The sequence below is a fragment of the Plectropomus leopardus genome, chromosome 11 (assembly GCF_026936395.1).
Source record: "Plectropomus leopardus strain MGB_pleo_1.0 chromosome 11, ASM2693639v1, whole genome shotgun sequence".
Classification (NCBI taxonomy): Eukaryota; Metazoa; Chordata; class Actinopteri; order Perciformes; family Serranidae; genus Plectropomus; species Plectropomus leopardus.
This window is the reverse complement of record NC_142186.1, coordinates 30,868,736-30,892,942: the sequence shown is the minus strand read 5'-3', so window position 1 is coordinate 30,892,942 and position 24,207 is coordinate 30,868,736. Positions and strand designations below refer to the sequence as shown.

The window sequence follows — 24,207 nt, the reverse complement described above, 5'->3', positions numbered from 1 at the left end:
CAAATGTTGCTCAAAAAAGAGTAAAGAGTGAATTTGTTTGGGACTGTTTATTAGCGGTGGATTAATATGCATCAGCAGGATGGTGTGTAATGAAGGAACATGTTAATAATAATAAGGTTTATTGATGTTTTTTTAATAGTTTTTGGACAACCATGGAAGTCTATGGCACAAAGGAATAATACAGATAAGGTTTTGGGTCAACGGATTATACTTGTTAGTTGAATGAATTTACTGTTTTGGTCTTTTCTCCAGATTAGATGACTAAAAGAAAAATACAAATCATCACTAGACATGTTCTTAAATAATGGTTTGAGTGATAATTTTGATGTTAAAGGGATAGTTCAGACTTTTTGAAGTGGGGTTGTATGAGGCACTTATCTGTAGTCAGTGTAATACCTGCAGTAGATGGCGGTCAATGTTTGGAGAAGCAGACAGAAGTCCCGACGCAGAAGCTGAACAATTTACTGCTGTGGACGGGGTCAGCACCAAAATGTATTTCAGCTACCTTAAAAAGAAAAAAGCAGTTTAAGTGTACACTTTGTTGGGGGTATTTTCACCACCCTTTCCTTTTGGCACTACATTCATGCATGCAGTGTGTTATGCCACAGGTCAGCTGTTCAGGTCAGACTTTAAACGGTTTATAAAAAAAAAACAAAAAAAAACAAGAAAATTAAAATTAGGGTGATTATGACAGTAATGACGACATGCTGTTCATCTCAGAAACAACTTTTGAAGAGGGAGTCTGAACAGGCTGAAAAAGAGAGATGCGTAGGAATACAGAAAGTCTGAGGCTGAAAAAAAATTGATTTGATTTATTTAGCACATATTCAAAACGGCAGTGTTGTACATTTTAAGAAAAGGAGACATGCAGGTGAAACCTGGGAACCCTCAAGGGACTTGACAAGTGTTTCCCCCTATGAAACTATAGTTATATAGTTATATAGTTGTATGACAAAGGAGAAAGTTTAACCAGGTGAGGAGGGAATGAATTTCATATCTTTGAACCTCTAAATGTGATGCTACATCGGATGAAGTGGTTTGTGATTGGGGGACTGAAGCTGTACTGCTTTTTGTGTGGAGTACTTATGTAAGTGATTATAGTGCCAAAGGAATGAGCTTTCTGAACTCGGAGTAAAACTGTGAAAATATTCTGAATATAGCGTCCACTTAGGATATAGACATTGACTTGTTGAGGTAGTCCTTTTTTTAGGTGGCTAAAATACAGTTAGTTGCTGCCCCCATCCACAGCAGTACACTGCTTAGCTTCAGTGTCAGTATTCCCGTCTGCTTCTCCAAACCGCAGGTGTGATGACACACACTTACTGTTTGTAATACTTTGACTCAGGATAAGTACCATGTACAACCTCACTTCAAAAAATCTGAACTTCCCCTTTAAGTTTGTGACTGTCGACTGGAGAATAAATCGACCGTGTTGTTTTCCGTCCTCAGGCGTTCTCCCACCCCATCTCCGCAAACCACCCCCACCCTGTGGAGCGGCTGGCCAGGGAGGTGCAACAGCTCAAAGACAAGCTAGCACAAGCATCCACGGGCACGGATCCCAACCCCCCGACCAAGATCTCCGAGCCCCGGCGGACTGACACCAACCTGAACCAAAACACCAACAATGGCACCTTCCTCTTCCCGGCGTCGAGGCCTCAGAGCACCACGATGCCCAGAGCGGCGCCCACCCCTCCTACCTCCACCACCAACCACCAGACCTCCAGGGGCCCTCCGCCCAACTCGGCTCCACCGTTCCGACCCGGCCACAAAGACAATGGCGGCGGCAACAAGCACACCTTCCTGTTCGGGCACTCTTCAGCGGCAGAGTCACGCCCTGACCAGCGCTATTACCCAGCACCCAATAACGCCAAGCTGCCTAAGAGCAACGGGTCCTCGATAGCTTCCTGAGGTTTTCTACTTGTCTTTTTCTCAGAGCGTTTCACCCCACGACCGGGTGCTATACCCAAACCACCTGTCTGTAAAGTATGATCTGACACATCCCTCACTGGTATCATGTACTGAGGAGACCTAGACGCGTGTTTCCCGTGTTTGATTGACTACTACAAAACTATTTTGGTGGAACACGGTGATCAGTAACAGTATGATGCAATCAGTGCAAGAGCTCCTGACTCTGCTACTTATCGTCTGTACTGTATTCAAAAATGTGACAACTCTTTTGTATATTTGTAAAGAAAAATACTAGTATTAAAAATTCCACCAATGAAATATATCAAAAACAAAAAAAGGGCTGAAGATGAACTTCAGAAGCACATCTTCCAGTATCTTGAAGGGATATTTCTTTTAAGTTGGGTTGTATGGGGTCCTTATCCAGACTCAGTGTGTTACAATTTGGAAAAGCAGGCAAGAGTCTGACACAAAAGGTAAGCAACGCCCTGGTGTGGAGAGGTCAGCAACAAAATTTTAGCCACCTAAAAAAATCCATATAAGCGGTGAAAATACGCTATATTGAGGGTATTTTCACAACTTTACCTTTCTGTCAGACAGCCTGTTTTGACGGGGAAGCCGTTAATAGCCTCACTTCCCCATTTATGTTCCCATCCACCAGACAAAACAGTAATTTAAGCTCACTGAACACAGGAGCCGCTGGTCTGCTGCTGCTGCCGTTTGTGTTATTGTGCAAATTCAGGGAATCTGAACTGAGCATTTTAAATGACAAAATCACATAATAGCACCAGCAAAATAACTATCAGTGCAGTGGTAGTCAAGGTACAAGATAATTTATTATTAGTCATTTCTTTCTAAACCAGCAGCAGACCTTGGTCAATCTGAACTTACCATTTTAATCACCAGAGTCAAACAATGATACTAATAACTAAATTGAGCAGTAATGCCGCTCTCTTCAGAGATTAAACATCATTGAACACAGGAGCTGCTGGTTTACTGCTGCTTCAATCCGTTTTTTTTTTTTGTTTGTGTTATTTTTTTAATTTGGCAAATCTGGATTAACCCTTTAAATCACCCAAGTCACACAAAAACACTGAATAACTAACTGATTGAAGCAGTTTTAGACCAGCAGCTCCCATGTTCATCAAGGTAAAATCCCTGTTTTTCTCTGTGGTCTGGCTCTGAAGAGAGCCGTGTTACTGATCCAGTTCTCCACCGGACATTGGTGTCTGACTGCAGGGTAAAGTGGTGAAAATACTCTCAATATAGTGTAAACTTAAACTGACACAGATTTTTTTAGGTGGCTAAAATACGTTTTGTTTCTGACCTCCACAGCAGTTCTTTGCTTAGCCTTGTTGTCCAAAACGACGACGTGCCGACTGCCATCTTCCATCTTCCATATACTTTCTATGGATAAGTGCCCCATACAGCCCCACTTCAAAAAATCTGAACTAACCCTTTAAATCGCAGTAGAACTTGTCAGGACACATTTTGTAGATGTCATGTTGCTCTTCAAGAAAGAAAGCAAGCTCTATTTTTAGCTTCCTATCTGAAACAGGACACAGATAGGGGAGTGATAAAGTGCTTCTTAAGAAAGACACGTGGCAGAATGGACACAGCTTCTAACTGGATCTGACCTGTTTGACTGCATGTCTCCAGAGGACTTTAAAAAAAATAAAATAAAATCTCTTTAGAGCCTCTGTCATGCTAATGTGCATAAACACACCTTAATTTCCTCGCCTAGAACAGGAGAACATTGTTTGAACAATGATCATTTTTGAAAACCGTCATTTTTTGAACCGCCGGCGCTGTGACCGTTGACTTTAATGTGGAATTTGGGGCATGAGAGCTATTTTGGTACTGCTCTCATATCTCTCCGCTTGCATGCTTTGGAGCAGCGAGAGGCCTATATTCAGAGTGTTTTGTTAGCCGGGATGTGGCTAAAGTCACTGCACATTATTGCAGTTTAATTCAGTTCCTGCATGACTGGCATCATTTCAGGGCTTTAGTTATATAATCTGGAACTTTCATCTGTATTTTTAAGTATTTTTGACCATTATTGGTCTAATTTTTTGATGTCATCCGTGTAGATAAGTGAGATTTCTGAAGTGTTTCTGACCAAATGTATTATTTTGAGAATTATGTTGGAATTGAAAACATTATTCTGCCTTTTGATTACCTTGGGAAGGTACCAGTGTTGGAAGCGAAGGAAAGCTTATTTCTTTCTGTGTTTACTTTTCATGTTATCTCTCTCTTTTCTTCTTTTTTTTCACAGCCTGGATGTGTATTAGTATGCAGTCAGCATTTAGGTCAAGGACTCGGACTGTATTTAAAGCACAGAGGGAAGTATCTGGTCCTGCGCCTTTAAATCCAAACAGTTTGTTGTTCGCATGATGTGGGTGTCAAGTAGATGAGCTGGCGTCACTCCCACGGACGGATGGAATTATTATGTATTCGAAAAGCATGTTTTTCTAAATTTTTTTGGGCTGGATAACAGTTGTCAGATGTATGACTGATGCCGACCTCCTCTCGTGTAAAAAGGTACCTCACTTGATAGCAGTATGAATTATTAAATTGCTGTAAATATTCATCACATCAATATTAAGGCACACTGATATCAGCTACAATTTCAGAGCTTTCCAGGTGTGATGCCAATGCATTCGCTGGTCTTCTGCGGATAAAAGGGATCATCTTCATCCTGTGGCATAGAAAATCTCATTTCTGCTTCACCTGTCTCTCTGTATGTTGTATAATTTAAGGTTTTTTTTGGTACGAACGTCACTTAAATTTGCCAGATGTACATATTTTTTTGTATCAGCATGTTTTGATCCTGATAAATTAAAAAAAAAATACTTATCAGTTCAACTGTGTTCACCATCTGTGCCATAATAAGACCATGCTCTAACACAACTCACAAACTTTATTTTTTAACAAAATAAATATTTACATATGATCTGAAACACTTAAAAAGTAGCACGGCACTGTACATGTTAATTTAAAATTCAACCGTCTTGCATGATATGTATAGTCAGGATAAAACAATTATGTGCAAAATGCTCGATACCTTCACAGGAAATGTTGAAAATACAAAATATCTACTGCACAGTTAAGTCATGTAAAACTCTGGTTTGGTCTCTCTGGTTTCCAACATGATGTTCAGCAGAATGAAACTCTGTGTTTTTATACAGACAGAAAACCTGCATGCTTTAAAAACAGGAATGAGGTGTTTTTCTGGCTCATTATGTTGTTTCGCCACACGAACCGAAATATAACGGACCTTCCTCCACATTTTTTGATGATGACGTGCAAATTTTCCCATGTACTGAGATGCTTTTTGGCACTTTGAACCCATGGACGTCATGCATTCTTTGTTTCACCTGATCACCACAACAACAGAGCAAAGAGACAGAATAAAGTAAAGTGGCCGTTAGTTTCAGTCCATGTCGCCACACAGCTTTAATGTCAGTGCATTAAAAATCAACCCGAGCTAAAAGAATCAAAAGATTTGAGTCCACATCCCTCCACTTCAGCCCCACCGACTGCCGTGCTCCTGCTGCAGGATGCCGTCAGGCCCGTAGAAGTAGCCAGAGGAGGACGGGCCGAGGCCTCCCAGCTGCCGGATGGACTTGCACATGGGGCAGGGGTAGTCGGACAGGCCCTCGATGTCCTCGAAGGCCAGGTTGACGATCTGGTCGCAGCAGGGGTCGCAGTAGAGGTGTCCGCAGGAGAGGCGCTTCAGGCGGGCCTCGTAGGTGATGCAGCACTGGCAGTGCGGCAGATCGGGGCCCAGAGACAGGGAGCCGGTCAGGGAGCTGCTCTCCAGGCTGCCGGCCTGGCTGGAGCCCTGCTTAGTGGGAGACCTGGGAGGGAGGAAGAGAGTCAGGACAAAAAATTGTGAGACTGAAATTATTAGTCAACTAAATAAATGATCAATCAACACATGAAAAATTTGATTGGATAGATAGAAACTTTATTGATCCTTACGGGAATTACTTAATACAGCAGCTACATTCACAATTAAACACAACATTAGACAGCTAATAATAGAACATTACAACTACATCTGGTATAATAAAGCAATGAAAACTATACATAATGTATAACGATGATTAAAAAGTGTGTAATGTGGCTTCTCTACCATCATAAAAAGTGATTTGACATTTTCAGATGTCTTGATTTGTCCAAATATATTCAACTTATAGTGACAGAAAACAAAAAAAGGAAGAAAATCTTCACATTTTTATGCTACAATAAGAAAATGTTTGACACTTTTGTGTGGGAAAATCATTTTAAATAATAATTATAATAACCTGAAGCCAATCACCTGATGCTCTAAACCAGCTATTGTTAAAAACACAAGACAGCAGTGAGACACAGAGGAACAAGCTGGTGCAGACAGTAAAAACAGATTTAGTGCGAGTACAGATTTGTTCCAGGGAAAAAATAACTGGTAAAACAAGACCTGATGTGATCTCAGTTAGGGTGGAGCTGAGTGATTGCTTCATAATTTAAACTGTGGAGGTGTGTCAGCTGACATTTATCCGTCTTTAGACTGCATGTTCTGGGTCAGACTGACGGCAGGTACGGTCTGTTATTAATGGACTCAGTGGATAATTATAGCAAATGACCCTCAAATTGTCATGAGCATAATTATGTATGAGGTACTTATCCATAGTCAGTGTGTTACAGTTGCTGTCAGTCGGCATGCACCCAGTTTTCAGAAACAGGCGGAAATTCGACATAGAAGCTAAGCAATGTGCTGCTGTGGATAGGTCAGCAACAACACATTTTAGCCACTTAAAAAAGTCCAATCCAAGAAAGAACCAACATCAGCTCAAGTGTAAGGCTATATTGAGAATATTTTCACCGTTTCACTTTGCTGCAGACAGCCTGTTTTAACCTGGAGGCAAAAAAAACGGCTTCAGTTCTCCATCTCATCAAAAGCCACCAGACTCCATTAAGAAAAACAGTAATTTTAGCTCACTCAACACAGTAGCTGATGGTCCACCACTGCATCAGTCATTTAGTTTGTTAGTGGCATTCTGTGACTTTGATGAGTCCGAAAGAAACCTTTTAAATGCCAAAGTCACACAACAACACGAAAAAACTAATTGATTGAGGCAGCGGTGGACCAGTAATTTCTGTGACCAGAGATGTTAAATCAGTGTTTTTCTCAATGGGGTCTGGCTCTCAAGTGAGCGTTGTAAAAGCTTAAGTTCCCGGTTGGAAATCTTTGTCTGACAGCAATATACACTTTACTGACAGAACTGTCTAAAAAAATACCCATTAATATTAAGTGTACGCCATATTTAGAACATTTTCACTGCTTTACCTATCTTTCAGAGGGATTTTCAATGGGAAAATGATGCTTTTTTTAATCCTTCTCCTCAGAGCCAGACTCCATTGAGAAAAACAGCAATTTAACATCACTGAATTCAGGAGCTGCTGGTCCACCGCTGCCTCAAACAATTACTTAGTTTGTGTTATTGTATGACTTTGGCATTTGAAATGGCAAGTTCAGATTCACCAAAGTCACACAATAACACAAACTAACTAACTCATCAAGACGGTGGTAGACCAGCAGCTCCAGAGTTCAGTAAAGTAAAATGACTGTTTTTGTTAATGGAGTCTGGTGGATGAGAGCGTAGATGGTAAACTGAAGCCTTTCACAGCTTCTTCATTGAACATGCTGTCTGGCAGAGAGGTTAAGTGGTGAAAATACTCTTGATATAGCATACATTTAAACAGATTTTTTCTTCTTTTTTTAAGTTGCTGACCCCAGTCACAGCTGCACATTTTTTAGCTTCAATGTATGACTCCAGCCTGCTTCTCTGAACTAAAGGCTTGCAGGCTGTCATTTTCTATATGTAACCCACTGGCTGTTTATAAGTGCCCCATACAACCCCACTTTAAAAAAAATTAAAATCTGAACTACCCCTTTAATATTCCTGGACTGGATACATTCGGCTTTAAGTTGTGTAACATAAACTGGCCTTCAGTTGAGGCAAAGCTGGAAAAAATGAGAACAAATAATGAGTCAGAAAACCTGTTGTCATAACAACTGAGAAGTGCAGGGCGATATTTCCCCTTAAAAATCTATTTCTGCCTGATTCATCACAGCCTGGACTGACATTTAATCGTTTCACACATCAAATCTGTCCTCAGTTACTGAGCGGTGCCCTTTGCAGGGAGGATTACACAATTAAGGATTATGCAGAGTGGTGATTTTTTAAAAAAAAAAAAAAAAATACAAGCAAATGAGAGAGGAAATAGATCAGAGGAGATTATAAAGCAGGTTAAAATGCCCACTAAAGTCACTATTGATGGAGATGCACATAATTGTTTCATATATCCGGTTAAAAACAGGTTGAACACTCACTTTGACGACGATGAATCTTTAAAGCAGTCGAAGCTGAGAGCTGCTAAGATCCTCCACAGCAGATCCATGCCGGTTCCTCTCATGGTAACAGCCAAATTGCATCGACCTGGTTTCTGGCGAGCGTCATATTTTATATCTTTTTTTTTTTTTTTCAAACACGACACCAGTGAGTCTCTTTAAATTCAGGGCAAAACGACAGAAAAACGCCGCTGCGCCACCCCCCTCCCACGCCGTGCGTTTAAATGTGCGAATGAAGAGGATGTGCCATCATCATCATCATCCGCAGGCATCTGAATGGAAGTAAACAAAGCGCTCCTCTCGTGCCTCTGTGCTCGAGTCGATGGTTTCTTCTCCCGTCGTGTCTCCGCGCCTCTTCCTCCGCAGCAGCGACGCGCGGCGGACGCGCGGCGGACGCGCAGAGGCGCAGCTGAGGTGTTTGATTTGCATCAATCAGAGAGCGAGAAACACGCCGGAACTCACCAATGAGCTCAAAGTGGAGCACGAGACTGTAATGGCCTAAAATACTGATGAGGTTTAGAAATAAAGAATTAATATCGCACCAGTGTAACGTTCAATGTTCACTACTGCCGACCAATGATCACACTAAACTCACCAACACCTCTGAATTTTGATTTTCATATTTACAGTATACTGCAGTTTTATGTGTCCCTGTAAGACATTTTCCTGTAAAACCTGCCCCACTATTATTTACGCGCACTATTAAGTGTCTGTTATTAGGCTAGTTCTGTATATTTTGTTAAAGATGATTAAAAAAAAATTTAAAAAAAATAAAAATGAAATAAAATAAAATAAAAAATTAATAGTAATTAAAATATATATTTATGTATATATTTATGTTTGTTACTGGGCCAGCTACTTCATATATATTTTCATAACAGTAAATGTATAATAAAACAAACATTTTAATTTAAATACATTTATTTAAAACACATACTTCTGTATATATTTCTGGATGTTATTAGGGTAGTTAGGTCTTTTTTATGTTAAAAATATACTAATATGTTTTTTAGATACAACATAAAAAAAATAAATAAATTCAAAACAATATTTCAAAACTATATATGGTGTCATATACCTTCATACATTTAAAAAACATAAAATAAAATTGTGTATTTGTTTTAGAAATCACAAATGGCTATGTTTCTACATTTTGAGAAAAGGGGGATTGTTTTGGTTTATGGCGCGTTCATAAATCTTTAAAGCTGTGGGACTAATTTAAAGTTTTTTTATGTCTGTAAATCACTGCATGTTCATACTGTTATGTAGTATTTCTGTATGTGGTTTGATAATTTGGGTTTCATTTCACGTTGTACGCATCACAACCACCAGATGGCGACAAGTTTCTGCTCTAAAACTAAAGTACAAATTCAAAGGATACAAATATTTTATCATTCTTCATTTTCTCCCTTAATGGCAATAAGGGTACTTCTTTCATTAAAGGAAAAATACTATAAACTGTGAGCTGATTATCACAAACTAGCAAACACAGTTTATCCTCCCATAGGAATAAGAGTATTATGGTCTGTCAAAGGTTGTAGTGACATTAAAAGCCTCATGGAGTCATTTGCATCATGGTTAAAACAGAGATTTAAAAAATGGACACAAGGTCGGTTAATTGAGCTGCTCAGCACGTGTACTTGTGCAGTTTTATATAAAGCCTCTGTTTACAGCTGTGATTCATTACAGCACATTTACAACAGCAGATAAGAGCTGGCGGAGGCTCATCATTAAACTGCGTTATTGTGTTCAGGAAATTTGATCCTGTTTGGAAATTAAATTCTGTGTCAACCAGGCGAGAGCTGCAGACATACAAAGTGCGGAGCTGCAAGTTTGTTTCTGGAGGTATTTTTTGGCAGGTGGAGCTGATAATGTGGTGTGTCAGGGCTTTAGTCAGGCCGGCTGTGTGTTCATCCGCTCTGTCACATGACCAACATCATCTTCCTTTCTTTCTCTTCCTCTTGATGATGATCCCATGACGCACAGTTCATTGATATCAAAATGATAAGTTGCACATGCTGAAATCCTGAAACTGATTAACCCCCTGAAACCCGGGCAACTTGGCTTTATTTCTTTTAAAAACATGGGAAGAGGGTAATGAGCAGTTTAAGAAGAAATGACCCAGACACTAGCAACACAGCAAATCAAACATACGAACAAAAAAATAAAAAAGGTAAAAAAAAAACCAAAACAGTAAAATGGAATTAACTGAAAAAGAAAAAAAAAATTAAATGATATTTCTATCAAATAATTTAAAATATATAATTTTGATTTCTAAATCTAATAATTCCTTGCAATTTGCAGGATATTTCTTGACAAGTTGCTAACTGCCGTTGATTCAACTGAAAAAAAATAAAAATCATGAGAAAATTTGCAGAGGGAACAAATATTTAAATATCTTTGAAAGGCATCTGAACGCAGCACAAGAAAAGTGATGTTGATCCAGGTTTCAAAGGGTTAATCACCTAAATGTTTTAGATCTACAGTATTTATAAATATAAATTTGTGATATCATTGCAAGTATTTTGTGCCTCATATGTATAACTGAGATGTCTTTATTATACTTTCTGCAGCTCTTTAAAGAGTCCATACTCCATTAAAACGCTCTGATAAAACATTACAGTCATGCACTGCTGTTGTTTAGAGAATATAGTAAATTTAAACCTCTCCCACCAACACTGTGTCACCTGTCACTCCTGCACTGTTTCATCACTCTTCAGTCTCACTGTGGACAGATGGAGGTGCTGCCCGGTGTGTGCAGATAGCAGCCTTTCAGGCCAGCTGATCAATAGATGACCCCAACAGACAACAGCAGCTGAAAGCCTGAAACCACATTAAAGGTCTCATCTGATGTGCAACAATCAGACGACAGCTGGAGGCTCGACAGAAATCTGAGTGAAAGAGGAGACGTAACACACGTGTGTCCATTGATAAAGGTCAGAGTTGTTCATTTCTTTAAAAGAAAGAGAAAAACTCTTATGTTTATTTCCAGGAGGTATTAGGATTCATCAATTAACTCTTTAAAACCAGAGTAAATTGATACGATTTATTTCAGAAACATGGGAAAAAGGTGGTGAACGACAAAGGAAAAATTAACCCCAAAATTATCATGAAATTAGTAAAAAAAAAAAAAAAAAAAAAAAAAAAGAAAATTATTTGAAAATTTAAAAAAAGACAGAAGAATGTGAAATGACCTGACAGAAGCACAAAAAATTATTATTTTAATTCCGTAATATAATTTAATGAATGTTATTTTGAAAATTAAAAATATTCTTTTACCCTAGCTTTTTTCTTTTACCCCTACATATTTTCTCTATTTTTTTAAATATATTTTTTTATAAATACACTAATTTCTTGAAATTTGTGAACCATCTCTTAAAAAGGTTTTTATTGCATTTTCCCCCACGTTTTTGAAAGAAATCACACCAATTTGCTCTGATTTCAAAGGATTAAATACTTGTAAAAGGCGTCTGAAAGCAACACAAGAAAAGTGATGTTGCTCTAAGTTTCAAAGAGTTAATTGGTTGTGAAAATATTGTTTTATACATTTGCTCTCACTGTTTTACTCATGGCCTGTTTTCTTTTATCTCTGTAAGTTTTTGTGTCCTTTTACAATTTAAAAAAAAATAGGTATTGCATTTTCAAATATACATGAGTGGTAAAATGTAGCCCAAAATCCAAAATAGAAGTATTAATTATGAAGAGGTGTAGAGTTTTATATTACTGTTAGGGTAGACTGGGGTAGAACGTATTGAAAGTATCAAAAGTTTAAGTACACACCCAAAAAGACTTAAAAAGAAAAACAGAAGGTATCCATACATGTCGTAGTACATATGAGAAGCTGCAACTATGATTTTTTTTCTTTTGGCATGAAACGTAACAAAAAAATATTTTAAAAGTTATTTTTTTAATCGAATAATTGTTTCAGCTGCATTTGTACACTTCTATATGGTTTATATAGGCTCACAGTATTTCATGGTTCCATTATATCACTAAAATACTAATATTTGTTTCAGATAATTAGAACTTTAATAAAATAGGATTTTAGTTGATTTCCACCAGGGGCATCCTTGTGATTTTTTCTTTTTTCTTTTTTTTTTAACATGGCCAATTATAGGCACGAGCCCAAGCACGTGCAGGGAGAGGCTCGTCTTGCACAGTTCATTGCACCAACCCTTTGGTGCATATGGAGCAAATCACAGTTTAACAGAGACACAGTGAGCGGGAGCGTGCAGAGCGCGCTGTCCACGCGGTGCCAGTTGTATGTGCACCTCATATAAAAGCGTGACCTTGTAACATTTAGACCCACTAACGATTAAATCACTCAGGAGGAAAACATATTGCTTTCACCGTTTCAGGTTTCATGAAAACCCCCCTGTTCTTCCTGAGAGGAATGGTGCCTGCTGGAGGAGGGATGGGAGTGCAGGAGGAGCAGGAGGAGGAGGGGGCGGTGTCTCTATCCAAGAGGGATGTTGTGTAGTAAGTGAAGGGGGCGGAGGAGGGGGAGGAGGGCGCAGCTCTCTGCTACGTCAGTGCACATCACAGGGGCACACAGGAGCTTTCTGCTTCAGGTACTCGGGGTGACTCCCTGCACGGAAAAAACAGCGAATCTCGGTCACCCTAAAACGCGCTGACCTTCCCAACAACAAGGTAAGAAAATGCATTAATTAATGTGCAATTTAATCTTAATCTTTTGATGAGCTAATAACCCCTAATTTCCGCGGCTGCCGCCGATATCGAGAGTGAATCCAGGTGCAGGGTGTCAGGCAGATTTGCACGCGTTTTACGACACGACTCGACATTTATTTACCACTAAAAACGAGTTTAAAGGCCTGCGCTGCGCTACGCAATGACCCCTAAACCCGCACCCGAGGGGAATAAAGTAATACATCAATTTATGGATGATGAAATAAACGAGTATTCGTTGAAATGTTGCACTCAGACCAGATTTTACGCTTTCTATTTGCGGATTTTGGCGAATTGCGCCCTTGGTTCTTGTTCTTGCCGGGAGGTCTTGTGCGTTAAGACCGATTTCAACCATCCAAGCGCAGAGGATTCACTCTGAGGACGAGGAGGCGGGGAGGGGAGGATAGGAGGTGATGTTTTAATGTCATTAAAAACACATATACAAAGCTTTCCCGTCAATTATCCGGTTTTGTCAAATTGGTGATGGTTTTGGCTGCGATGCCCTTGCCCCTCTTCATCTTCTGTTCCTCCGCGTCTCCTCAGCCATAAATTTCTACTTCTGCCTTAACCCTCACGTTCTGTCACATTATAAAGACTCGTCTGCTTTTCTTTGGTTGAATTTAATGTGTAGAATATCAAGGAAAGCTCAGGGGATGTCTCGGTCTTGCTGGGTGCCCTCTCCTGCGTCGTGCGCCAAAATGACCTTGTAGAAACCCAGCGGGGAGAGTGAGATGGAGAAAGAGTGATGAGCAGTTTTTTTTTTGCTTTCCTCTGTGGTGTTGCTTTGCGGTGGTTTGTGTCAGTGATGTTGAAACGACTTTGCCCACAGAGGGACGTTGTGTGATTTTATGAGTGTCCTTTCATTCTTGTCTGGAAGAAGGAGGAAGCTGTAGGAGCAGCAGATATGTGGCATTGATTTATGGTCTTTTTTTCGTCTTTGGAGGTGCTTACAAATTGGCATGTCTGATGTCTTGTCCCTGTGGCAGCCATGATTGCAGCTCAGGCAGTTTCTCAGCTATTTATGCATCCAGCCCACATGAGGCGGGTGGCAGTGAGGGGAGCAGATACTGTTGCAAACCTGGAGGAGCACTGACAGCCCTCTTTTCTTTAATGAATCTGATTTATGGTTTTGTGATTGAAAGCCTGACACACTTTCAACCTCTTAATTAGCCGCTATCAGGCTGCAACAAGAGCAGCAGCGTTACCTTGACATTCAGTATGACAGCTCCTCTTTAGAGGAGTTTAAAGCGATCAAACGAACCCTTTTGACAGTTTTACCTTTTTGCTTTTGGCTGTGACTGAGCAGACTCTGGATGCACTCATCCATCTGTTCTTCTTTTCTGTTTTTGTGTTGTGGTGTTTCAATTAGAGATGTTCTGCTACCATTTTTTTACAAATATTTTCTGGTTCCAGCTTTTCAAATATGAGCATTTCATCTTTTTACTTCTTATATATGACAGTAAACTAAATATCCTTGTGTGTTGGACTGGTCGTTGAATATTAAAAGATCTCTACATTGAGCTGTGGGACACAGAGGACATTTTTTGTTATTGTCTGACATTTTTTGATAAAATGAAAGAAAGAAAAAAACGTGTGGTATCCACAGTTTTTGGCTAAAGAAAAGAACAAAAAGAACAGCATTGTTAGATTGTTTGATAAAGAGTTTTTTATTCCCAGAGCCGTCACTCAGCATCACTCAGCACAACAAAAGCAGAGTGACTTGACGCTTGTGTAGCAGGTGAGTGTGTGTTCACACAACACACGGGAGCTCCACTTGAAACCAGGAGCTGAGGGAGCTGCACTGTTTGGTGTTCTCATTTTCTGCCTGCTACCCCTGCTGATTGGGCCGTGCTCTGGTCCGTCCGCAGAGATTAGCCCTGTCACAAGTTACAACTCGCCTCTCCCTGCAGCTGGGAGCGAAAGATATATTAGCATAACAGCTAAAAAAAAAAATCACAGGTTTGCGGTGCAGCAGAGCACAGATATCCTCCTCAAGGTGTTGTCAAGATCAGCAATTAGCACAGCTGTTTCAACATTTAGACCAGTGCTTCAAGGCTGGTTCATTTGTGCTGCACGTTTTTACACACAGATCTGTTTTTGGCTGGTGACGCTGCAGCTGAAACGCTCCTCTCTGCTAGAGATTTACTGTGAGACTGAGAGAAAATCGATGGCCTTCTCCGACGTCTCCAGATGGGTCGAAGAGCAGCGATTAGTGTCAAGCACATAACTCTCCATTAACGGCTGACAGTGCATTTGTTTCTTAAAGTATGTGTTGTATGTGAGGACGTGTCCTGAAATAATGCATTTTTGTGTATGTGTATGTTTGTGATTTCTGCATGGGCAGATTATGAGACAATGGGCACAAATATGTCAAGGGCCCCCAACCTATCCTTCCAGGAGCAAGACACACAGACTTTGTGGTGGTGTGCGTTTTTGTCGTGGTTTGTGTGTCCTTGCAGCCTGCTCTTATTCTGAACTTGTAAAATTGCTCCACTTTGACAGGGTTTTTGTGTAAGTGTGCAATACGAAAAGGCATCTTTTGTTTGGGCATGAAACGGCGCTTGACGCTTTCATGTGAGAACGCGGCCGGACAGAACCGATCGATAGGTTTTACAAATCCTGGACTTTGATGCAAAAGTCCAGTATTTGCTTTCGTGTGAATGTGATGGGTTTTTTCTCTACACCTTACAGTGTGCCTCCTTCCCCTAAACCTACATGGCAGCATGTGCGTGTTGTCGATTTCCCAGTGTTGATTGCCACGTGCTTGTGTTGTCTAAACATAACAACGTGCCGCTTCATCCCAACATCTGTTGACATCTTGGTGATGCCATCCCGGAACATAAACAGGAGACACAGCAGGGTACGCAAAACGTAATAAATAGACACAGAAGTCCACTGCAGAGTGGCAACATGTGACAAGTTGTGATGAGAACGTGTTGCTTCCTGAGTTACTTTTCAGAAGAGGAAGAAGGAGAAGCAGTAGTGATTGTGGAAGAGGAAGGATCAGACTGGCCACTAAAGCGTGCTGTAACATTAAAAAAACATTTAAAATGCTCTTAGCATTATTTGTATAAGATTGTTTTGACCACGTAACAGCACAGTGCTACCCCCCCAATTGAATTCGCCACATGACGTCTGCTACAGTAGCTGTACAGTCGACTCATCTAAGAATAAGTTAGCAAGTTATCGTGACCAATTTGTGGCTATTTTATTTTATTTTTAAAATTTTTAAATCAGGTTAGCAGTTCCCTCCGCTCGTCTCTCTGCTAGGCTCGCTTGCCTCCCGGCTCCAGCTCCTTAACACACAACACAAGAAAATAATCAGCATATTTCGCGAAATGTTAAAGTATTCCGTTAATATCTGTGCACTGTCTCAGTTTATGTCTCTATTTCTCCAGTAATTTCTATCTAATTACAAAGTCTGCTCATGCAACCTTCGAAGAGATTATTAAGAAAATATGGGACCCGTAAAGTAAAGCACCTCCTCCTCTCTGCTCCACTACTTTAAAAACAAGTGTTCAGCAGTTTGAACCGCGCGCAGTGATGAGAGATGACACGCGCCTCAGCTCCAGCAGGAACACAAAAAGCTTTTGATGCACAGGGAAGCAAGAGCAATGCTTGTAGTGGCAACAATTTAATTCAAACAACCATAAAAAACCCAGCACAGTTGTTGACTGAGAGAAGAGCTGCAGCAGAGCATCTGCAGACAGCGATGGAGAGTTTGGCCCATATATTCTGGTGTCTAGGAAGAATTTCTCCTTGGAAGTTGTGTTATTGTCCTGCAGTTGACAGTTTATTATCAAAGCATGTTAATTTGATTTTGACATTTTTTTTTTCTTTTTGTGAAAATATGACAAAGTCTGTAATTCCACCACTTTGTTACAGAGTGAAATATGTAATAATACAATGATTGATTGACCGCATTTCATTTTTTCATTTCCTTCACATTTACAATGTGTAGACATGTATGAGATTGACTTTTTGTCGATATGCCGATATAACAACAACTCACTTCGTGAAATTGAACGTTTTTAGTTTTTGGCACATCTGCACTGGCTTCATTTTTCAATGCTCGAGGAAGGGTCCCAGGTCATTGCGATAGATCCTTTCGTCAGTATAAATGTGGATACGTTACTGCGTAAGCATCGTTTAGCCCCTGATTAATTGGAGGGGGGAAAGTCTCCAAAAATAAAATCCACTCGCTTGTTTGTGACATCTTTCTGTTTTGGAAGGCTGTGCAGGGATCTGTTTGATGCACTGCAGTCAGGATTAATTCTCAGCCTCATGGCTGCGTTTTCCTGCTTCACACTTGTCTGGGAATAACTTGGGGGGTTGTGCAGGTTTGGATCGTTACAACAATCTGGTATCTGGTTTCTTCGAAGAAACTGGATTAAATTCATGCTGCCTTGTAAAGCTGAGAGGTGGTCTAGTTTTTTTTTTGGGGGGGGGGGGTAGATGAATGGCAATAGTGAGCAATTTCACATTTTTACAGCTTTGATTTTACATGCCTGAGTTTAAAGCAAACACAAAACACAATTTAAGTAAAAATTTGAGGTACTTATACTTCACTTGAGTATTTTCTTTTTTTTTTTACTCCACTTCATCTCTCTGCTGATAATGTTTGCACAATTTTCCTTACGCACAATTTTCAATTAGGGCTGCACGATTTGTGGAAATATTATCAAGATTACAGTATGGCCAAGCATTATCCGAAACACAGGAGCTGCAATTTTTAGATAAAGATAAAGTGTCACAACATCTTAATTGAAATGAAGCATTGAGATGCTACAGAGATTCAAATCATATCCAGACATCAGGGACCATGCTTGTCTGGTACAAACTCTAAAATCATGTTGCAAAATCATATGGAGACGACCTCAGGTCTCAACAAAATCAAAATGTGGACACTCAATTCAGTTCAATTCATTATTTGTCTAACAGGGCAATTTGTGTTGCAGCAAGTGTAGAAACATAATAAAACAATAAAAGCACCAACAATATGACACAGAAACATGATCAGATGACACTGATCTGTATACAGGGTGACTTGCACCCTCAGAAGCAGTGAATGCCGATTATCTAAACATTATAAAATGACACCAGTGTGAGCTGCTGCGTCGTGTTGTGAAAACACAGCTGTCTTGCTCTCAGCAGTTTTTATCTGCAGGTTTTGAACTGCACCTCTCGGCTGCCCTCAGTCTGACTCCTCTTCAGTCCATTTTGCAGTGAGCAAAGCCAAAATGGATGCAGAGCGCTGACGTCACTGTGTTTGACACGGTGTTGCTAGCCGCCTCGGTGCCACCAGGGTGACGGTGCACGCTGAGAGCCTTAGCAGGGGAACAATGACGTGACTCATGTTAGGCTGCAGATTCTCCCAAAGGGGACTTTGCAGCCGGGGAGGAGCGATGAGCCAGTAAGCCTAACGACCAATCATCACACCCTCCTCTCCGGCTGCTGTTATCGCCTCAGCTTGAATGGGCCTGAAGCCATGCAGGAACATGGTGCAGCTGAATAAAACTGCCACTTCCTGTGTGAATCTGTGTGGATGTCACACTGTGGTTGGTGCAGATGAGCAGGAGCTGGACTGAGGCTGCTGGGTGAGAGTTTTTTTTTTTTTTTATTGCACCGATTCATCACCGCTGAGAGGACGAGTCCACTCGGCACCTCTGTCCTTGTGGCCAGGAAACAAGACATGAATAATTGATCCTTCACACGGGCTCAGGAGGACTCCCCTGAAGCTCAGACCAGAGGAATTGATAGAAAAATGATGGATGAGGAGGAGTGAAAAATGCTGGTTGATGGAGGAAACTCAGTTACCACGAGAGGCCTTGGCTGGGTCACGATGATGAGTAGACGCCAAGATATGTTTGTATGTGTGTGTCTGTAAAAGAATACTGAATTTTCTCCCTCACCTTGCTTCAGTCTCGAGGGCATTTCGATGACTCACAGAGAGAGTTTATATTATTTTGATTAGTGTCACAGGATGATGTTGATTTAACCTTTGACTCATTGTGTGCTTGTTAAAAATGAACCATAACAAATCATTTTCTCAAGAAAATTACTTTTTCTTACACACTGAGAAATATGCAGATGAGTGCATGTACGAAATGTGCAGCACATGTCAATGAAGTGCATCACAAACTGGTCTGCAGTCTGTTGCCACCCGTTTAGCTGCTCTCCATTTTGACATCATTTTCAACTTCTTCACCAGAATAATCAATCTCTTAAAATTCAGTTATGGCTTTAAGTTTTGGTGTGCTATCCCAAAATTTCCAGTTGCTCTATCTGGCCATCCATATGAAAGATTGAGAGGTGTTCTCCGTGTGCAGCAAGACTTAAAATCATGACAGCAAGACTCTAAAAGCGTCTGTGAACTGCCTGCATGTTGAATGACTATAGCTTATCACAGTTATTCTGTCAGCAGTTTAAACAGTTTGTTTCCTGTTGCTCAGCAGTCTGCCTCTTATAGCTACTGTTATGTATAGGTGAAGATGGATAAATGCATGGATGGATGGATGGATGGATGGATGGATAGATGGATATAGACAATCAGCGTCTCCCTTCTTCACTGTGGCGAGCTGATTTGAGATGAACACGCTGCTGAGTGTAATCTGTCTGAGCGGGCTTTATTATGAGCGTAGGTGTTTGGTGACTGAGTCTTGGGGTTGGGGGGGTGGGGTCTTCAAATGGAGCAAGTGTGTGGGCTATGCTGACCTGACCCAGAATGCAACGCTCTCAATGCGCCCATGAGAGCAGAAAGGACTCTCAGTGGATTGAGCATAAAGACAAAGTCAGGTTTTTATTATTCTGTGCATCAGAGGTGTTTAACCCTTTTAAACCTGAGTACATTGGCTTGATCTCTGTCAAAAATGTGGAAAGAAAGAAACTAGCAACGAAAGAAAAAATGACCCAATAATCAGTAAGAAATTATTTAAAAGTACAAGAAAATTGCTTAAACAATAGAAGGAAAAGGGGTGAGTCATTGTTATAAAGCAAAATGTATTTAGTAAACTGAAAAAGCAATTAATTTTATTATTTCAGCAGGCTACCAAAAGTTTAGCATGTATTTGTAACATTATTCATTCATATAAAAAAACGATACTTTAACAAAAATCACTTCATAATTCCTTTTACATTTTTTTCCAGCAAAAATTAAATGCAAACATTACATTTTACACTAAAATTGTGACTCATATCTAAATTTTAATATCTGTCGTAATAATCGCAATATGATTTTTTTTTTTTTAAAAAAGGAAAAAAAACCTGGGATTTGACCTGTATTTTGTAACATAACTTTAAATATATAATTGTGATAATTCTAGCTTTTTTCTTTTTCCCACCTTAAGTTGCTCATTTCCTTTTTTGCCGATGTTTTTGAAAGAAGGTGAACCAATTTTCTTAGGATTCAAGGAATTCAGAGAGGAATATTTATATAGATAGACATTTTTCCACTTTTTCTTCAGCCCTGAAATATCCCTTTAAAAACAGAAAGAAGCATTGAAAGCAGTAAAAGCCCGTCATGAGGCAAAGTTTTACTTCAATGACCTCAGAAAAATAGTGGCGATGACTTCATCTCGCTCCCTGATGATTGGTGTTGTTAAGAATGTGTAAAGTTTTCCAAAAATGACAAATCTACAATGAGTCTGTAAAAACCATAGACACCCACTTACTGAGATTTTGTATTTCAGAAATATACTGAAACTAAAGATGATGATTATTTTTTTGTCCTAGTGAATATGCACAGTGGTGTTTCAGGAATGAACTCATCACATTTCAGTCGGTGTCTGCGCTTTCTCTGCCAGCATGCCGTCTTGAATTGATCAGGATTGCGTTGAGCCTCAGGGACAATCTAACAGAGGAGAAAATTTACTGCATGCGTCATGACGAGAAATCAAAGACGTCAAAAAAAAATGAATTCAGCACTGCATGACATTACCAGCCATCTGCAGCTGCGAGGATCCACCGCTGACCTATTCATCACCACCTCTCACGCACTCACACACATTCTGCATTAATCTCTCACTCCTGCACACATGCATTTCTTTTTCAGACACACACATCTCCAGTTACTCACTCACACAAACACTATCATCACTTATTCCTGCCACACTCGCTAACTGCAGCGTCTGTGCCATCAAAATGAGCATCAAGATTCTTTTTACTGCCAATGTGTGAAAGAAAGTGGGGAAAAGACTGCAGCAATAATGCAAAAACAACATTGGTGTTCTTTTGCAAGTCATTGATGTCTTTCCAGCGGCTCTTTAGCCACCAAACGTGGGTGTTTTTTTAGCGATTGGTCACTGTTTTCCAGCCAGGGTAGTGGCACAAAAAGTGGTTGTTTTACTGAGACATCACTAAGTTTTCTGCCATGATAGTGCCACAAAACACAGTTGTTTTACCGGCACATTGCTGCGTTTCCAGCAGGGATAGTGCCAAGAAAATAGGTAGTTTTTTACTGAGACATTGCTGCATTTCTTGCCAGGATTTTGCCACGAGAAGTGGTTATCTTTTACTGAGACATCACTGTGTTTTCTGTTGGGATAGTGCCAAGAATAGGGTTTGTTTTTACTAAGACAATGCTGTGTTTCTTGCTGGGTTGGTGCAACAAGAAGCAGCTGTCATTTACAGTGACTTCGCCTTTTTTCCTGCCGGTATAGTGCCAAAAAAATCTGTAGTTTCTTACCAAGTCTTTCCTGCATTTCCTGCTTGGGTAGTGCAAAGAACAGTGGTTGTCTTATACTGACACATGCTATGTTTCCTGTCTGGATAATTCCTAAAAAGTGGTTGTCTTTTACCAAGACATTGCTGAGTTTCCTGCTGGGATAGTGCCACAACAAGAGGTTGTCATTTGCTGAAACACATCGCAGCTTTTTCCTTTTGGGGCAGTGCCACAAAAGTGGTTATCTTTTGCAAAACATTGCTTCACTTTCTACCTGGGTAGCGCCAAAAAAGCAGTTGTTTTACCAGAGACAGTTGTGCATTTCCTGCAGGGACTGTGCCACAAACATCACCAGGACAATTGATTAAGTAGTTGATAGACAGAAAATAGATAAAAAATAATTATTTTGATATCTAATTGATCGTTTCAGTATTTTTTTCTTGCAAAACATGTATTAGTTCCATGTGTGATAGTAAACTGAATGTCCTCGGGACTGTTTGTCGGGCAAAAGAAAGTGTCCTCTTGGAGTGGAGCACTGTCATTTTGAACGTTCAGGCCTACCTGACGTCTTATCAACCAAACGGTTAATCAACAATGAAAATAACTGTCAGCTGCAGCTCCAGTGAAGAGTGCTGGTTTATGCATAAATTCATGTGTGAAGTTGTGTTAATCTGCGTGGTGATGAAAGCGGAGGTTATATTTGGACGCAGGAGTGACTCATCCTGGCGGCAAACGAAGGGGCTGTTAATTGGATGCAACTTTAAACCAACGTGAGAACTTCACATGTAAAATTATGTTCCTCCAGCACTGAGAGTTTTATTAACAGAAATCATATCGGAGGCACGAAGTTGAAATGCAATTCTTGCTCTTGTCAGCTCTGTTTTTAATTGGGCTTGTTCCAACTGTTTTAATGGCTTTACTGTGCCATTAAAATCTGCATGTGCACTATTTTAAACAAATTTAACCCAAATACAGTCACATACACAGACACATTTATCTTTTTTTTTTGGATATCTGCTAGAAATAGATTTATTTTGTGTGTGTTCTCGTCTGAAATCCCCATCGTTTCCTGTTGCTGAGGATGCTGCTGCTCCTGGAGTTGCTCTGGGTCTGTTTGCTTTCGCTGCTGCTCTGTTGAAAAGGCTTTTCAACGTCCCCGTTTGACTCATTACAGTATGTTCTCAGCTCTGAGGTGTTTTTACAACAGCAGATCTGCAGCCTGTCATTTTTTTTCCATAAAGCAGGCTTTCTTAATGTCAGAGAGCAACCCAGAGGATGAGTATAAATATAGTCTAGACTGTAAAATATAAATTATTCTTTGTGTTGGTTTTGTTTGTTTAACTCTTCGAAACCAGGGAAATTTGGTTTTATTTCTTTCAGAAACATGGGAAGTAGGCGACAAAGTCCTTGAAATTAGCCAAAAATCAGTAAAAAAGTACAAGAAAATTACCTGAAAATAGTAGTAAAATAAAATAAACAAACAAAAAAATCAGGAAAGTTAAGAACCCACAAAAAGACCTAAAATAAATTGCTTAAAAATTAGTATAATTCTGTAAAATTATTTCAGTACATGAATATGGTAATTATATATGGAGTTCTCTGGACATGTTTCCTTTGCTTTTTAATAATAATTTTCTAAATTTCTGAATTTCTTGCATTTTGACAAGTTTTTCATTGCCTTTTTTCATGATTTTGTAAGAAAACACACTAATTTGTGATGAGTCTACAATATGACCAGAAAAAAAGCCTAATATGGAAATATTGCCTGTCCATGTAAACATGTTAGTTAACAGACAAATTTAGGGATTAAAAACAGTCATTAATCCTAAACACATTTTCAATTGGACTTATTTAGGCATCAGGGAAGAGAAATAAAGCATAAATAGAGATAGTAACTGTGTACCTCGTGCTGTCAAGAAAATAAATTGAGCTGCGGGTGTGATGGGATTTCATCAAAACTAGTTTATTCAGAGAGCGTTTAGTGTGCTGTGGTTTAATAGCGACGGTCGAGGTGCTCTATATGAACTGCTCTCTGGTTTCTTCCTCCTCATCCATCTTCTCGGAGCCCGTGAACCGCTTGTCTTTTTCCCTGCCAAAAGCTGTCGGCTGCTTAAATGGGTCTTGTATTTCCACTAAATAAAACGTCCTGCTCCTATCATCTCGTGCCAAGGCTCAATGTTAAAGGGGAAATCTACTGTCAGCAGTTTAGCAGGCGCTTTCGACGTTTGAGTTTAAACAGTGCAGTAAAGAGTAATTGTTAAATGCTCAAGGCTATCGGTGAGGTCTGTGAACGGCCGTTAGACGCTGGTGTTGAGAGAAGTGCCTTGTCAGAGTCGGACTAATGTGGTTATAACATCTCCGGTTGCAGCTGGAGCTCTCCAGTGCTCCTCTCAAAGATAAATAATTGAGAGTACAATTCACAAATGAAATGTAGTATTCCCAATACGCTGCTCTACTGAAGAGTGTGATTGCATTGTGGATCAATGAAGCTCACAATAAAAAATACCACAAATGATTCACTCGTGCATTATTTACAATCACAACTATTTGTTCTTTGTAA

General features: G+C 39.9%; 3 protein-coding genes across 3 annotated transcripts in view; 2 read left to right on the top strand and 1 right to left on the bottom strand.

Moving 5' to 3' along the window:
* The window catches only part of mtmr11 (myotubularin related protein 11), a 51,034-nt gene extending 46,264 nt beyond the window's left edge, over positions 1-4,770 (top strand). Inside the window, exon 17 of the mRNA XM_088084610.1 lies at positions 1,450-4,770. Coding sequence (XP_087940736.1) covers positions 1,450-1,908 — 459 coding nt within the window. The 3' untranslated portion in view covers positions 1,909-4,770. The remainder of the gene's footprint in view (positions 1-1,449) is intronic.
* Positions 4,771-4,807: 37 nt separating this feature from the next.
* LOC148188309 (uncharacterized) lies at positions 4,808-8,674 on the bottom strand. The gene is made up of 2 exons (XM_088084611.1): positions 8,285-8,674; positions 4,808-5,765 (listed from the first exon to the last, which is right to left on the bottom strand). The coding sequence occupies exons 1-2, from the start codon at positions 8,365-8,367 to the stop codon at positions 5,432-5,434; spliced, it is 417 nt and encodes a 138-aa protein (XP_087940737.1). The 5' UTR covers positions 8,368-8,674; the 3' UTR covers positions 4,808-5,431.
* A 4,134-nt stretch (positions 8,675-12,808) lies between these two features.
* sv2a (synaptic vesicle glycoprotein 2A) overlaps positions 12,809-24,207 on the top strand; it is a 56,514-nt gene continuing 45,115 nt past the window's right edge. Inside the window, exon 1 of the mRNA XM_042489865.2 lies at positions 12,809-12,952. The gene's annotated coding sequence lies outside the window, so the exon portion shown is untranslated. The remainder of the gene's footprint in view (positions 12,953-24,207) is intronic.